The sequence below is a fragment of the Agrilus planipennis genome, unplaced genomic scaffold (genome assembly GCF_000699045.2).
Source record: "Agrilus planipennis isolate EAB-ADULT unplaced genomic scaffold, Apla_2.0 scaffold48, whole genome shotgun sequence".
Taxonomy (NCBI): Eukaryota; Metazoa; Arthropoda; class Insecta; order Coleoptera; family Buprestidae; genus Agrilus; species Agrilus planipennis.
The window spans coordinates 260,640-277,102 of record NW_020438937.1 but is presented as its reverse complement, the minus strand read 5'-3'; the positions used below and the strand labels follow the sequence as shown (position 1 = coordinate 277,102).

The following is a 16,463-nucleotide window of genomic DNA, read 5'->3' as shown; positions in this document are numbered from 1 at the left end:
AGTGTATCTCGTTTTTGCTGTCCGTTGGTCTATGCTGTCTATAAAGGGAGACGACGCCTGAAGGTATTTAGCCCTAATCCTTATTCAATTTTCATTTGATTGTGTGGAATATGTTTCTATTTCGTGATTGATGGGTTTCGATTACCGTTGCTTAGATCTTTTTTGACGTGATGTCTTCGTGCTTCAACATGGGATTCCATCTTGGCATCTTGCCCGTTCGTTCATCTACTGTGAATTTTTATAAACTCTTAATTTATTTGAGGTCGAATAATTATGGTTTTATTAGAATTTTTAAATTTTCAAAAGAAGTTAAGGCGATGATTGTAGATTTTTCGTATCGATGTGACCACTCCTCGAAAAATTGCCTTCGTTTTATAGCCAAAATATGTAAAATATTTCTCAAAAATATTACTCTGCCTTCAAAAATTCTATATTTCTGTTAGAAAAATTTTCATTTTTGCCTTGTTATTCTAAAGTTTGGATTTTAACTTGTTTTTTTTTTTTTTAATAATACAGGCTTGCTGTGAGATGACAACCTAGGATTGGATGGACAAACTACCTACAGATGTAATGTCTGTGACAGTGTGACTTATTTTATTTCCAAAAATGCCTCTAAGCTGATTAAAAAATTCATTGGACATAAGATGTTAACAATGGTATTTATCATTAATAATAAAATAACAAAACCTAGTGAACATGTAAGTAATATTAAATTGTTTCAACAGGTTTCCATTAAAACATAAAGATGAACATGAGGTAAATCAAAAGGAGTCGAAACGTGGAGAAACACAGCCCCCCCACTCATACTTTCTTCTCTTGGATTTGGAAAGGACAGTTGTAATTATGAAATGCTTTGTGCATCTTTAAATCTTGTATTTCGTTAGTTTGACAATAATTGCTACTACAATTTTTTACTCTTCTGAATTGTAGTAGTTAATGAGTAAGTTTGATATTCTATAATTTTATTGATAGTAGTTATAGTTCTTAATATTTTAATACATAATATTGAAGATGAAAATAACATTAAATTGTTTCAACAGGTTATAATTTAAACACTAAATCAAGAAGGAGGCAAGTAAAAAGGATTCGAAACCTGGAGAAGTGAAGCCCCGTTAATGTTTTTTAGAAAAACAAGTGGTCCAATTCACACAGACGTATATAAGGCTGCGCATGTGATATTTGTGTCTTCTACTCTGTGGTTCATTTCATTGTCAATGGTATCATATTCCTTTCAAAAGTATCTATTGTTAGAGGCACTCTGCTGTCAACGCTTAGGAATAAAACTCGAGCACCTTCGGTAATCCTCGAGGTAAGCAATTGTTTTACTGTACTTTATTTTCGTAGTAATTTATCATCTCTTAACATTTATGGTTTTCCTTCTGATAGTTATGACCATCGACGTCTACTAATGGACGTGCCTAAGCGGCCAGAATTGTGGTACAACGAAAGAAAGAGATGGAACGATGTTTCGGACAATATCCATCTCTCTCACAATAGTGCGTATGGTGTTATGAAAGAAATAGCATTAGTCCGAAACCATACGCCATCTCCCTCACTTTTCGAGCTAAGAAATTGTTACAATGACATACGGCTAAGGCACGTCTAATATATATGTCTATGGTTATGACAGCAACTTATTTCTTTTAACAATTATCTATTGTCTAGATCATAAATTGGCGTTGAATGCATCTATGATTAGTTCGCAACATTTATCTATGCTATGATGTAAATTGACAGTTGTCGTCATCTTATAATTCTGTCATTTTTTTGCATTGTTGATGCATGTTTCGTTGTATTTCGTGTCTTATTTATGTCACAGTGTAATTAATCAGTACTTTCTTTTAGGTGTTTAATGCCTTCCGTAATTATTAGTGTAATTAATACGTTTTTTTGTTCATTTCTGCAGATTGTTCAACAAAAGGGAAAGAATTAAAGTTCAGTTTGGTCCTACTGAAACAACCAATGTCTACATGGACATCATCTTTCCTGGATTGTTCTCTTGATTACCTGTTTACATCTTTGCCTTGCAACATTATGAAGTTAATTTTCAACTGATGTGTGAGAGCAACAGGACATTGATTTGAATTCAATGGAAACAACAATTTTTCTACGATGGTATTCGTGCTGGATTTATTTTGCTTTTTCCACCTGCAAAGTTTGGAATGTTACAATCTACAGTTAATTAAGGTGAGAATATTTGATATAATTAATTTTAATTGCTCTTTATTAATCTATTTGCCACCGTATCTGTTTCAGATCGACGTTGGAGAAGACAAAGATGACCCCGTAGTTGAAATAGTTCTTTATCTTGCATGCTCTATCTAGTAGAATTCATTAAGTTCATTTTATTCAAATTAATTTTTTATTTTGCATGTTTTTTTGTAGTTAATTTGAATTAGTTTTTATTTTGCATGCTTATTTTTGTTCATTTTATTTGAAGTAATTGTTGATTGTAGATGTTTTTTTTTTTTTTTGTATGTAGTAGTAGTGTAGTAGTAGAAATAACACGTTTAGTAGTTGTAGTATAGTCTAACCTTGCTTACCTCTTCGCTTAGCTTACTGCATATTCTTCCTAAATTGCTTTGCATTTACCCTACGAGTTCTACATGATTCAACGTTTCGTTATCGTGTGTGTTTCTTCTCACCCTTGTGGAATTAGGGAGGGCCTCCCCGAACGACTTCCCTTGGGCTTAGCTATTTAGTTGATCTTAAAAGTGTCTTATACACTTTTCGCGAGTCTACTCTAGCGTTACTTCCTTTCAGACAGGGTACAGTGGGTTATCTGGAATAGGAGCAATAGGCGACTGCCCAGCTTGCCTTGGCGAAATCTGTCCGATCTTCTCTACCAAACCTATTAGTATTTGCCGTTAGTCCTGTTAATTTGCACTATTTGCTTTCAGATAATGAGGTATTTCCTAAGAAGAAGGATGACATCGTTTTTTTTTTACTTTTTATTGTATTTTCTTGTAAATTTCATTTATTTTTTTGTATTTTTCTTTCAGGTATTTCGCTTTTTATTGTATAAACTGTTGAATTACCAAAAATATGTAATTGTAGCTTAAACTGATAGGTAAAACTTTTCTAAATTGATTTTTTGGCATAAATGTTAAAACCAAATTAAATACTTGTTACCACGTTCATAATTAATATTGATTTGGGCGGATAGGGTGGCTATAAGGGGAGATGTGGAGGCCACAGAGAGTTAGAGGGCATTTTTGTCCCAAATGTAGTACTTCAATGGTAATTCAACAGCTTGTAAATAACTAGTAAATGTAATAATTAGAATGATGCATTATTTGTTGGATATTTTGTGTATGTTATGTATCATGCTGTTATTTGAAATAAATATGTTTGTTGTAATAAATGTAAATTATGTGTCTAAATAATAAATGAATTATCATTGTATTATCATTGTTTTGGTGATGAAATAAATAAATAAGTAAATAAATTTTGTGTTTTTAATTTCATGTATGTTTTATTGAAAGTCCTTATACGTATACAAAAATAAACTCTTAAAGACCACTAATATGTTTAAAAAGCAAAGAAATTATATTAATTTTGGTATTACTAGCGCCATCATACCATTAGCAGCTAAATTAAAGTCGATCCCGCGCTGAAACCGCGAATCCAGAAAAAGATCACATGTGACTTATGCTCTCCTAATACAAATGCTCAAATTTATGAAAATTTTCAGTTTCGCGACATATACGAGGTCCGATTAAAAAATAATCGACCTATCAAAACTTAAAATTTCCGCGCTGAAACCGCGAATCCAGAAAATGATCTCCTGCGACTTATGCTCTCCTAATACAAATGTTCAAATTTATGAAAATTTTCAGTTTCGTTACATATACGAGGTCCGACTAAATAATAATTAAATAATCAAAACTTGTTCAACTATTTTTTAATCGGACTTCGTATATGTCACGAAACAGAAAATTTTCATAAATTTAAACATTTGTATTAGGAGAGCATAAGTCGCATGAGATCTTTTTTCTAGATTCGCGGTTTCAGCGCGGGAACTTAATATAGTAGTTTTCCTTCGGTTTCTCAATAAAATTCAACTCCTTAGCGTCAGAGGGCGCTGTTTAGACAAAATTATAGGAAATTTAAGGATTTTAAATATGTTTAGAAGGCATGCGGGAAAGGTGAAAATTTCTGATTTCTAATGAACTTAAATCTTCAAGATAATAAATATGAATTATATTTTTCAACAAATGACAATCTTTTTTTTTTGATAAAATAAACGCATAGCTGTTTATATTAAAACAAATTTATTTCATACTTCTATTACACATCATTTACAATTTATATTAAGATAGAATTTGTTCAAGAAAACATTTCTTTTTGCAAATTAATAGTATTTATAATACAAAGATAGAATGCATGTTAACAGGTAGTTAGATACGAATTTTATTAACAAAAGCTCAAAAACTATATTTATAACAAAACAATAAATTACATTAACAAAATCTGGACATTTTAAAAAATTTGCAACTTTTAACAATGTATAAACTGTTGAATTACCATTGAAATACCATATTTAAGATAAAAATGCCCTCTGACACTCTGTGGCCTCCACATCTCCCCTTATAGCCACCCTATCCGCCCAAATCAATATTAATTATGAACGTGATAACAAAGTATTTAATTTGGTTTTAACATTTATGCCAAAAACTCAATTTAGAAAAGTTTTACCTAACAATTTAAGCTACAGTTACACATTTTTGGTAATTCAGCAGTTTATACAATAAAAACGAAATACCTGAAAGAGAAAGACAAGAAAATAAATGAAATTTGCAAGAAAATACAATAAAAATTAGAAAAAAACGATGTCTTCATTCTTCTTAGGGAATACCTCATTATCTGAAAGCAAATAGTGCAAATTAACAGGACTAACGGCAAATACTAATAGCTTTGGTAGAGAAGATCGGACAGATTTCGTCAAGGCAAGCTGGGCAGTCGCCTATTGCTCCTATTCCAGATAACCCACTGTACCCCGTCTGAAAGGAAGTAACGCTAGAGTAGACTCGCGAAAAGTGTATAAGACACTTTTAAGATCAACTAAATAGCTAAGCCCAAGGGAAGTCGTTCGGGGAGGCCCTCCCTAATTCCACAAGGGTGAGAAGAAACACACACGATAACGAAACGTTGAATCATGTAGAACTCGTAGGGTAAATGCAAAGCAATTTATAGTAAGAATATGCAGTAAGCTAAGCGAAGAGGTAAGCAAGAGACATGTTAGACTATACTACAACTACTAAACGAGTTAGTACTAGTAACTACACTACTACTACATACAAAAAAAAATAAAAACATCTACAATCAACAATTACTTCAAACAAAATGAACAAAAATAAGCATGCAAAATAAGAACTAAATCAAATTAACTACAAAAAAACAAAAAAAACATGCAAAATAAAAAACTAATTTGAATAAAATCAACTTAATGAATTCTACTAGATAGAGCATGCAAGATAAAGAACTATTTCAACTACGGGGTCATCTTTGTCTTCTCCAACGTCGATCTGAAACAGATACGGTGGCAAATAGATTAATAAAGAGCAATTAAAATTAATTATATCAAATATTCTCACCTTAATTAACTGTAGATTGTAACATTCCAAACTTTGCAGGTGGAAAAAGCAAAATAAATCCAGCACGAATATCATCGCAGAAAAATTGTTGTTTCCATTGAATTCAAATTAATCTCCACACATCAGTTGAAAATTAACTTCATAATGTTGCAAGGCAAAGATGTAAACAGGTAATCAAGAGAACAATCCAGGAAAGATGATGTCCATGTAGACATTGGTTGTTTCAGTAGGACCAAACTGAACTTTAATTCTTTCCCTTTTGTTGAACAATCTGCAGAAATGAACAAAAAAAAATTAATTACACTTGCATATAAATAAGATATGAAATATGACAAAACATGCATCAAAAAGCAAGTAAAATGACTGAATTATAAAATGGCGATTAACGAACTTTACATCACAACAGAATTACATGTGAAATAATTATAGATGCACGTTAATGTTAATTTATGTTGTTAAACTAAACACCATAACAGATTAATAAAAAGCATTAATATTAATTATACCATGTATTCTCACCTTAATTAAATGAAGAATGCAATGTTCTAAAGTTATACAAGTATGAAGAGCAAGCCAAATCCAGCAATATTGACAATATGTTTTTTAGTTTCCTTATAAATTTTCAGTTATTCTCTCTCATCGGTCCAAAAGTCCAGAAAAAACGATAGTACTATTGTAGACACTGGTTGCTGCACAACGTCAAAATCAACTTCAATGTTCTCTCTCTCCTTCTCATTCATAGTCAATCTGCAGAAATGGACAAAAAAATAATTAACTATACTATTAAAAACTAAAATAAATACCAAAAAAGGCAAAATTCTATGATATGCATTTTCTAAAACAATAGAACATCACACCTGAAGTTAACATTTGTTCCTGCTCTTGGTGATCTATTGGATGTCAAAATTTCATTTGTAAAAAATTCTTAGAAATGATCCTTAGCACATTTCCTCAAAGAGAAGGCTGCAATTTAATAACAAAATAAAACACCGACACCCAGAAATTCCAAATACATACGTTGAAGAAGCCTAAATTGCCAGATGTAATGCATGTTTGAACATGTAAAATTTAATAAAATTAAAATTAATTACCTCTCGACAACAAAGCACAGTCTCCGTGTAGGTTGAATAGCTGAAGAATACATTGTATGGCATTGGCAAAGGCAGGAGGCAATGTATTCCGAAGTATATCTGTAGAGAGAACAAAATAAAAAGTCAAAAATAATAATTTTGTAGATCAAGAAAATGTTAATGAACGAAAACACTGATTTTGTTACATACACTGAATTATTTTACAAAATCAATTTTATTTATACTGAACCAGTAGCAATTATTTTTCACAAAAATTAATTGATGTACATAAACAAGCTTCCATTGCTTTTTCTATATTATCAAATATGGTGGAGTAACGCTTACGCCGTCGTCCATTTACTTAACAACTTAATTAATGAGAATTATAAAAATAATCTGATACCCGAATAATAAAAATACATACCACGGATAAAACCATAAATCCAGAACCTGTCGTGATACAAATTTTGTATGTACCATTATTTTTTCTAAAATTTCGAAACAAAAATGTTCACGAAAGCCACAAGCAGAACAAGAAGCAATAGACTAGTGAAAGGGTGACAAGAGCAAGTACGTCATCAACGACATTTTCGTATTGTTGTTAACATGTACTACTTTCTTTTACCAAATAATCGTTTTGCCAGTTTACAACATACTTTGATAAAATTTAAATACATCCACCATGAGTAATTATCACTATAATTAGATAAAACGAGAAATCGTTCTAAATTAAAACTCAGGAAAATGCAACTGGTAACGAAATTATTCGAACGTTGGCGAAGTTGACGGAAGGGAGTCGACATCTAGTCTGGCGCGAATTATTTAAGATTCGAAGGTTAAAAACATCTTTTGCATTCGAATTAATTAATTTATTAAGTGATTAAAATAATTAATTTTCTAAAATTCAGTTTCAATAAACCTTTTTCCTAAAACATTTAAATGTGTTTTTAGTTATTGCTACCAAGTATTACTTAAAAAAAATATTTTGCGAAAAAAACAAATTCATGTATTTGCTATTTCACAATTCAAAAGTTGCATTGTATTTTAAGCATTTCACATACCTTTAAATGTTTACCTTTAATGTTTTTCTATTTCTGAAACATTTACTTGTTACTTAATATTTAAATAATTTTTCGTAAATAACCGACCAACATGACAATGTGCCGTTCTTGCAATACCTAAGTAAGAATAAATATGGTTAAGAGCAAGTTTTTAGCAATATGTTTCCAGAAATACAGCCAAAAAAGTAACAGAATCACAAAATTCTGATATTTAGGTTTTTAAAAAATTAAAATCTCACAGAATATTAATTAAAAGTACAAGTTCTTCACAATCACTTTGAAACGAATTCCTGGATTACTCCTAATACATATTTATTTATATATTTTATTTTTGATTTGTGTTAAAGTTTAAAATGTAAAACAACCAGCCATAAAATATGAATATCATTTTTATATTTCTACTTTTTGTTTATTTTAACTTTCTCTACATTAATATTAAACATCAATGATTCATTAATTAAAGCATAATTTGTTAATTAAGAAGAAAAAAGTAATTATTAATCAAAATAATCCTCTATATCTATATTTGGATTAAGAATATCTTCACCAAATGGTGATAAATCAATTTGGTTAAGTATAAGATTTTCACACATTTCCTCAAGATCGGTATCTCCAATTAACACAGCGCCCTGAAGTCTGTTGTTTTCTAGTACAAATTTTATGTACTCAAGACCTTTGGTCATCCTTAATAAAATTTCATAATTGGTACCCAATGTCTGGCCATTAAAGAGGCCTAACAAAATAACTTTATATCCAAATAATTTAGTTGAATGAGTGAACATTTCAAAACAAAAGTCCTGATAAATTTCTTCTCTGGCAAATGCTGCTGCCATGCTTTTGGCTGCAAAACAACCCATTTGTCGTGCTTGTGTCCAAAGTTTCATCTGAAACCAGTGTTTAGCTAATTGCCAGTTAGCTGTACAAACATCACCAGCTGCATAAATGTTTGACACAGAACTCTGCATAAATTCATTTACTAAAATTCCTCCATCTTCTGATAATTTAATATCACTGGATAATTCAAAATTTGTAGCAGGTAATACACCAGTCGCTGAAATAATGAGGTCACATGGTATTACTTCATCATTTATTAGAATAACTTCGATAGGATATTGATTTCCTTCTGACATTACAATTTTAGATATTTCAGTTTGATAATGAATTTTTATATCTCTTGGAGTAGCTTTACTGCTTCCGTAAATTTCTAAATTTTCATACCAGTCAGGGCCTAATGCTGCACCTGACTTTTTGCTATCTTCAATTTTAAAACGCATCCTTTTACATGGTTTGGGGTCATCTTTTTTTATTTCCTGGATAGATGAAAGGAAGAATTCTGCAGCTCCTGGATCAACAAAAGTTGCTGAAATGTGTTTATCTTTAATTATCCAGTGTACTTCTACATTACGAATTTTATGAATTACTTCAGAAGCAATGCCTCCATTTCCAACAATAACAACCTTTTTTGCAATCTGCAATTTCTTAGTAAAGGTTTCAACAGAATCTGTATCTCTAATGCCTACAATGTAATTTCTAAACATATCTGCTTGAGGAATTAATTTTGGATAGGCTCCTGTGCAAATACATAAATATTTATAACTGTAATTTTGTCCAGAAGCAGTTTTTACTGTGTTTTCAGTATTACAAACTTGAGTTAAACGATCACTAACAACTATTATATTTGGATGGCTTTCAGTTAAACTTGATGTTTCCTTTTCTTGTACATCAAATGTGGTTAACAGTTTAGTAAGCACTTGTAAATTCACAGCTGTTTTAATTAGAGAAGACTCACTAATAAGGATTATTTTTTGATCAGGTTCTAAATATGATAGTGTTTCTGCACAACTTATTCCTGCTATTCCTCCGCCTATTATCAAAAATGTTGCTTCCATAATTATTTCGATGGAGTGTAATAATCTAAATAGTTATATTGGCGAAAGTGCACATCAAAAGACAAGAGACCAAGATCTTTGGCTCTCTCAATGACTGTCAAAAGTAGCTTGTGTTTGTTTTGGCATAAGCCTGTTTTAGAAAAGCTCAAAGTGTTACCAGTATGTGGACAAATAAATTGCTTCAGTAAATCTACATTTTGTTCATGTAACACTAAATATTCATCACGGCATATTGGACATGGATTTCCAGTAGCTATTTGACCACTTCTTATGCACGTTTTTCTGGTTTTTCTTGGAGGTTTGCTGCCCTTGTAATTTCGACGGTATGGTACCCAGACAGGGTGATTGCCATATGTTATTTGATACGCTTTACTTGCTAAATATTGAATACTAGTTTCAACTGGAATTTGTTGTGTTCTATCTTTGGTTATTTCACGTTCTTCGATGTTTTCAGTTATATTCTGATTATTATAAGATATTGTAGATAATTGGAAGGATGGCACTCTACTGAAAATAATTTTCTTCAAATTACTGGCAGTATTACGACCTAACATATTTAAGGTAAATTGCACGTACTTTATCTATTTTAAATATTTGTAACAATTGTCTATGAACGATTAGTATTAATAAATTACTAACATTACTGGTAATGGATAGCAAACATAGATAACATAGCAAATTAACTGACACCCATAGGGAGCTTATTTTAGAATTTTATGGACAGTATAAATAGTTAGTTTCTATCTTTCTATAGTTCATTTTGATGTCAAAAATCAACAAAACTTATTACATATTTTATACAAAAATTTCTATCTTCTGCCCTTACCATATTGTTTTTATTATTTATAGTATTAATTATTAATAATTACACTTGTAATTTTAACTCACTTTTATTATTATTCTTTCGGTAAAATTCAACTTTAATTTTTACGGTTGGTAATGAAACTGCAGATTGTGACGTATTTCCTTTTCGCGCTTGTGTTTTGTTCATGTTCATCGCTAACGTTACGGATCGGATCGTTCAATAACTCGCAACGAAATTCATTTCCGTTGCCATCTTGTAATCGCAAAGTCGTTCCGTACGAATCGTGTTAAAAATCTAATATTTGCGTATATTGTTTGTTTTCAGTTATTGTTTATATAAATTTAAATACGTTAAACACTTTTGAACTATTGTTTTCAAAAGGTATAGACGGTTATATATCCAAAAACGTTTTTATTAAGTACAGCTGGTATATCAATATGTAGTAGGTAAAGGCGTAATGGTGGTTAGGGCGTGTCCCAATAAAAAGGATCATTATTAGCTTTAATCAAATATAAGCATTATTTGTTATAAGACAAGAATTTACGTTAAGCCAGCGGACACTTCGATATGGTTAATTTTTAGTGAAGCGTAATTAAATTTCCGTACGACAAAAATGGTAAGGTTCCATATGGATTGTAATTAAATATAATTATAATCATAACAAGCGTTTTCTTATAATACTTAATTTGAAAAGCATTCTCGTTTTATATTCGAATATAGATTTTTGTAGACCAGACTCAGTTATCCATGCATAAATTTACGAATGATTTTGACGTCAGCTGTCATTGACGCCATTTCTGAATTGATATGAAATTAAAATTACTATTTATTTACTTTTAGCCGCGAATTGATCCGCTTCAATTACTTAATTGCTTGCAAGTTTTGCTAAGTCCCACTACGGGAGGAATATTGTCAAATAACGAAGTGCAACGATTAGCAAGGTATATAACCTCAAAATTTTAAAAATTAAAAAATTCTAAAGTACCTACTTATATTTTTAGTTTAATGACAAAATTTTCAAAGAAATTAGTAAGCAAATGCGTCTATATACTAATTTTAAAAAATACTGAAAAGCAATTGCTGGGAAACTTCATGGCAGTTGGAGGTTGGACTCTTTTGCAAGTGTGGTTACATGATGCAATGTGTAATTCTAATTGGGCGCTTGTTAAGGAACTTTTAGAATTGGTGCTAATAACGCCCGTTGATGTTGAACGATTGAAATCCAACAACATTCCAAAGTTGGTGAAGAGTTTGTCCAAAAGGGAGGAATTAGATGGTGAGTCAATTGATTTATAAAATCATTATTTTAAAGTTGTCTAGCTTAATTCTAAAAATCATGAGTCATTGTAATTTGTCATGTTATTTGCATATCACTAATAATTTTAGATAATTACTTTGTTAATGTAATTGCTTTGTGTTTAATTCTATCATTTTAACACTTTAAAGATGTTGTTTTGGTTGTTTTAAAAAATTGATGATATTTGGTTGATACAGATGGTTAATCTGTTTTCTTTCTAACAAAATGAAGCTGAAGCAGTATTATTTTCCAAGTAATATTGTAAATAGTAATTTTATTGCTCAATTTGATTATATTAGTGATGAAGTGTCATTTGTTACAGTTGGTCTTATTTTCAATAATTTCAGTAAAATTAATACATTTTCAATGATATATGCACTATTATATTGTGTGTGCTTATTAATTGATAGTTCTTTGAGTGATATTGTAAATAGTAAAATTTGCTCTTATTTGATTATATTTATGATGTATTTATGACATTTATTATAGTTGCTTTTATTCTTAATAGTTTCAGTAAAATTAAAAGGTTTTCAGGTGATATATTTATAAATTTATGGTTTTTCGTTATTAACAGTTTTTCAAATTCATATTTCTTTTATTTACAGTTTTCTTATACATAAAAACATTTTTGATGAAAAGTTATCTCTTTAAATAGAAGTATTATTGTATGTAATTAATAATGTAATATTTTGTTTCATTTAACTTTAGTTGCAGTGATTGCCTCTTTTTTAACACCATTTTTATTTACTAGGCATCTTCGAGCTGTCAAATAAATTAGTGCAGCAATGGCTTAAGATAGTTAAACAGGAAACAAGTGTAGATATTGTAAATCAACAGTTACACCATTATCAACCATTGCAGCAGCAACAGCAACTTCTTCAGCAGAAAGAGACGAAGCATACTACGAATGGAAATGATACTGAACCACCTCCCTTTGAAGTAGTTGACGTACCTGTTGTTCAAGTAGATCATACTACAGATGAGACTATTGAAGAAATTGATCATGTTGACAGTGCAGTGTTTGATGAACAAGCTATAGATACGCAAACTTTTTATAAATTATCAGTTAGAGACGGTAAGCAGGTGTTGTCAAAAGTGAATAGAAGCGAGGCAAACTGTACGGTTGTTGAAAACGCGATAATTGAAGAAGTGGATGTTAATGGACAGCCAAAAGTTGAAGAAGAGGATGTTAAGGAAAAAGAGAATAGAGAAGAAAAGAAAAAAGATCGGAATGAAAAAGGTAGTACTTCATCAAAAAGTGGGGACAAGTACAAGAGTAGCAGTAGTAGTAAAGACTCGCAGAGGTCAAAGGATAGGGATAGACATAAAAGCAACAGGGATAGAGATCGAAGTCACAGAGACAAGAGGGATAGTAAACACCGGCACAATGGGCAAATAAAAAGTAGTAGCAGCAGTAATCATAAAAGTTCTAGTTCCAAAGACAAAGAACGAAAAGAATCGTCTAGAAAAGATACAAAAGAGAAACAAGCAGAAAAGGACAAGGACACATTAGCTAAAGTTCAGCCCCAAAGCGTGACGAAGTTACCGAAGATACCGAAAAAGGCGTCTGAAGGGTCTTCTGACAATAGCAAAGATGCAAAGAAAGGCTCAATTTCCATTGAGATCCGAAAGACTGAAGAAAGACCTAAGACTGTTAAGGTATTTAATGCTAAAATGCGCTCAACTGGTTTAGAGGAGGAAGTGAAACCACCACCTCCACGACCCACGAAGAAGCCAACAACATCGTTACCGACTATACCATCACACCCGGTGCATAAGAAGTTGTCTCCGACGAGGGACATATTACCACCACCTCCAGAAAAGAAGTCAAAAATAGAATCTGCTGAGAGGCCTGGAGCAATAAAGTTGATACCACCGAAGCCAAAACGTAAGTTAAATAAGTGCTTGATATTTATATCTTTATTTTTACAGGTTCGCGTTGAGGACTCATTGGCCACATTCTACCCGATTCCAGCTGGTTGAAAAGACAACTGGATATCTGGATTTTGGGCTTTTTTTCTCATTATCCCTTTCGCGTTACACTATTTTGGTTTTTTGATTTGCATTTAGAATTTTTATTGTGTTATTTGTCTCTCATTTTTTTAGTGAGCCTTCTCGCAATATTTTAAAATATTTATTTATAAGTATAAATCTTATTTCTCTCGTGCGATTTGAATGTAATATATCGAAGGCTCATACTGGCAGATTTATTTTAATTTTTTACAAATTGATATGCTCCAATGGTAATTTTTTAACGTGGTGGTGTGTATGTATGCAACAGTTTCCAGTTACATGCCCTAATTTTTAACTTAAAGAATTTTTTGAAAACAATTACCCATGGCTAGTTACATAAAAGTCGGTGTAAAAGGGTTACATGGAACGTTATTGTATGGACGAAAGGACCCCCCCCCTCTTATTTTGTCAAGAACGAAGATCAGCTGTCTACCGTGCACCGTGAAAGCTTTAAAATCAAAAGGAACCAAATGGTTATTTATACTCTGTTTGTTCAGGACAGAGCTAGTATAAATAAGCATTCATCCTTTCCTTATTTTTTCGATTTTTGTCGTCATTTGTAGGTAAGTTCGTCTTGTAATTACACTGTAAAGTCTCACATTGGCAATAAAAAAGGTTTTATTATGACTAGAACGATAGGACTTATTCCCTTAAGCACTGATATAGTTTGTTTTATACCAGTGGCGTTCAATAAGAAATAAAATGATTATATAATTCATAACATTAGAAATGAAAAATGAGATAACTGAACGTTTTGAATATGTGGCTTTAATGTAGAAATCTGTATTTTATTAAAATAACGATTGTTTTGAAGTTACGTTACAATCAAAAAATAATTCTTTGCCTATAATAGTTGACATTTAAATTGAACGTCTGCATGTGTCTAATAGAGTGGACTGGAATTGCATTGCATGATTGGGGAACGTTTAAAAGAGTAGTTAATTCCATTTTTTTGTAAAAAGAAATGGTAGATAGGAGTCAGTATTTCAAAAATTTTCAACTTTGTAGTACAATATATGTAATACAATATATTTCGCGTTTTAAAGCGTGTTAATTATCGGTAATAAACCATTTTGTTGTAGACTTCTCGTCTAATCATTGTAGATGCTAAAAAATATTTTTATTACTATCAGTTAAATCTGTTACTGTATTGATTTGATATTTAAAAGCAATAGGTAATGCTTGAAAAAAAAAATACGTCCCGACAGTTGTCAATGACAATTTCGATTTAATAGCACAGATAAACGTAATTCGGCAATAATGTTTATCCTGTTAAGCCAGGAAAAAGTCCGCCTGAAGATTGACAATATAGAATTTTAAAAGTAGGCTCAATTTTTAAAGACTATAGAATTGTCCAATTCTGATAAATTTTTTTAGAATCATGTATCATATTAAAAAGTATGAACTTTTTTTAGAGCAGAATAATGCTAAAGCTGTATAAAAAGTATATTTTCATTTTATAGTTTCGCCGCGAGAAAACTACAAAGATTTATTTTAAGTTACAGTTGTTTTATGTATGTATATGTAGGTAGGTCTGATTTACATAGCATTGTGTCGTTATTTACCAATTCTCTACAAGTATTGTATATATTATGTATACGCAAGTACTACAAAAAATAACTGATAACGGCAATCGTTGTGACCTTGTGACGGTATAACCTTTAAAAAGGAATTGACTCGAAAAGGGAAGTTCCCTATGCAATATGACGTCAATGTAGTGTCGTAAAGTGAGATTGTGACGTAATCAGTGACTACAAAGTTGTACGCAGAATACTTTTATATAATAGATGTGCTCTGTATATAAAAAAATATGTTGGAATTTACTGTTTAAATTGGATTGTATACAGTAACGCGGACTTTCAAACTTTTGCGTAATAATTTTTATTGCTCAGATCCTATGCTAAATTGAAATGATAAATCACCGTGTGAATATGATTAATTTATTGTTACATTTAAACTTTTTTATTTTGCCCTGGTTTTCTTTCTGTTAATATTGCCAAACAATTTAAACTGATATATAGATAAAGCGAAAACAAAGTCTTGTTATTTTATTAATAATAACTTTGTTTTCTCTTTATTTTATGATTTATTTTTCTTAGAAAAAGTACTATTTTGAAGTTAACAGGTTAATCGTGCTTGAAAATTCTTGGGGAAACACCAACATACTGTGTTATACATATATTGATAATATTTTATATAAATTTGTAGAATGATAGGAGCTTATACAATTTGCAGGGTAAATAAAAGTACTTCTTTATTATTATGACGGCGTCTTATTAGATACTTCTATCGGATTATTTTTAATAAAAAATTGCCAGCAGTTGTAACAAATTTTTGGTATTTACTTCTGAAAGCAATAATTACAAAACATTTCTTTACACGTCCGTTATAGAAAGGTCATTAGACAAGTTCGATATAATTAATTAAGAACCTGATATAAGCATATTATTGCCTTTTCTTTTCAAAATAATGAAAGAATTTTTCAAATACGTGCCAAAAATACGAAAAAATGGTTCGCTAGGTACCTATGCAGTGTGGCTAATGATTACCTTTAAGCAAAAGTATTACAGTGAATAATTTTTTTTAAAGAATAAATTTGATTACAAGTATATTCCCTAAAGATAATCAGAGATTTAAATTATTTTCAGCAGTGTAGTAATATTAAAATAATTGCGGAATAATTAAATTGGCAAATATAAAATTTTTGAAAGCAGGGGTATTAAAAGTTACA

At 30.7% G+C, this 16,463-nt stretch overlaps 3 protein-coding genes and 2 long non-coding RNA genes across 6 annotated transcripts in view; 2 read left to right on the top strand and 3 right to left on the bottom strand.

Annotated features, from left to right (window-relative positions):
* LOC108732511 overlaps positions 1-2,247 on the top strand; it is a 9,947-nt gene extending 7,700 nt beyond the window's left edge. For both annotated transcript variants that reach the window (XR_003231085.1, XR_003231084.1), the window contains exons 4-7: positions 517-656; positions 726-940; positions 1,041-1,309; positions 1,907-2,247. This is a non-coding gene — a long non-coding RNA (uncharacterized LOC108732511). The remainder of the gene's footprint in view (positions 1-516; positions 657-725; positions 941-1,040; positions 1,310-1,906) is intronic.
* A 3,472-nt stretch (positions 2,248-5,719) lies between these two features.
* On the bottom strand, positions 5,720-7,460 carry LOC108732514. Its single transcript, XR_001937096.1, has 4 exons — positions 7,092-7,460; positions 6,689-6,787; positions 6,117-6,344; positions 5,720-5,868 (listed from the first exon to the last, which is right to left on the bottom strand). It is a non-coding gene; the product is annotated as an uncharacterized LOC108732514 (long non-coding RNA).
* A 718-nt stretch (positions 7,461-8,178) lies between these two features.
* Positions 8,179-9,635, bottom strand: LOC108732527 (pyridine nucleotide-disulfide oxidoreductase domain-containing protein 1). The gene has a single exon (XM_018463391.2). It carries the CDS (start codon positions 9,615-9,617, stop codon positions 8,226-8,228), a length of 1,392 nt encoding a protein of 463 aa, XP_018318893.1. The 5' UTR covers positions 9,618-9,635; the 3' UTR covers positions 8,179-8,225.
* LOC108732528 (28S ribosomal protein S18b, mitochondrial) lies at positions 9,583-10,339 on the bottom strand. The gene has a single exon (XM_018463392.2). The coding sequence runs from the start codon at positions 10,169-10,171 to the stop codon at positions 9,620-9,622; it is 552 nt and encodes a 183-aa protein (XP_018318894.1). The 5' UTR covers positions 10,172-10,339; the 3' UTR covers positions 9,583-9,619.
* A 260-nt stretch (positions 10,340-10,599) lies between these two features.
* The window catches only part of LOC108732526 (serine/threonine-protein phosphatase 1 regulatory subunit 10), an 11,125-nt gene continuing 5,261 nt past the window's right edge, over positions 10,600-16,463 (top strand). The window contains exons 1-4 of the mRNA XM_018463390.2: positions 10,600-11,038; positions 11,263-11,363; positions 11,424-11,698; positions 12,471-13,607. Of these exons, the coding sequence (XP_018318892.1) occupies positions 11,036-11,038; positions 11,263-11,363; positions 11,424-11,698; positions 12,471-13,607 (1,516 nt within the window). The 5' untranslated portion in view covers positions 10,600-11,035. The remainder of the gene's footprint in view (positions 11,039-11,262; positions 11,364-11,423; positions 11,699-12,470; positions 13,608-16,463) is intronic.

What these genes read in the sequence shown, in the direction of transcription:
- LOC108732527 (XM_018463391.2), bottom strand. Translation starts at nt 9,617, where the DNA reads ATGGAAGCAACATTTTTGATAATAGGCGGAGGAATAGCAGGAATAAGT.
- LOC108732528 (XM_018463392.2), bottom strand. Translation starts at nt 10,171, where the DNA reads ATGTTAGGTCGTAATACTGCCAGTAATTTGAAGAAAATTATTTTCAGT.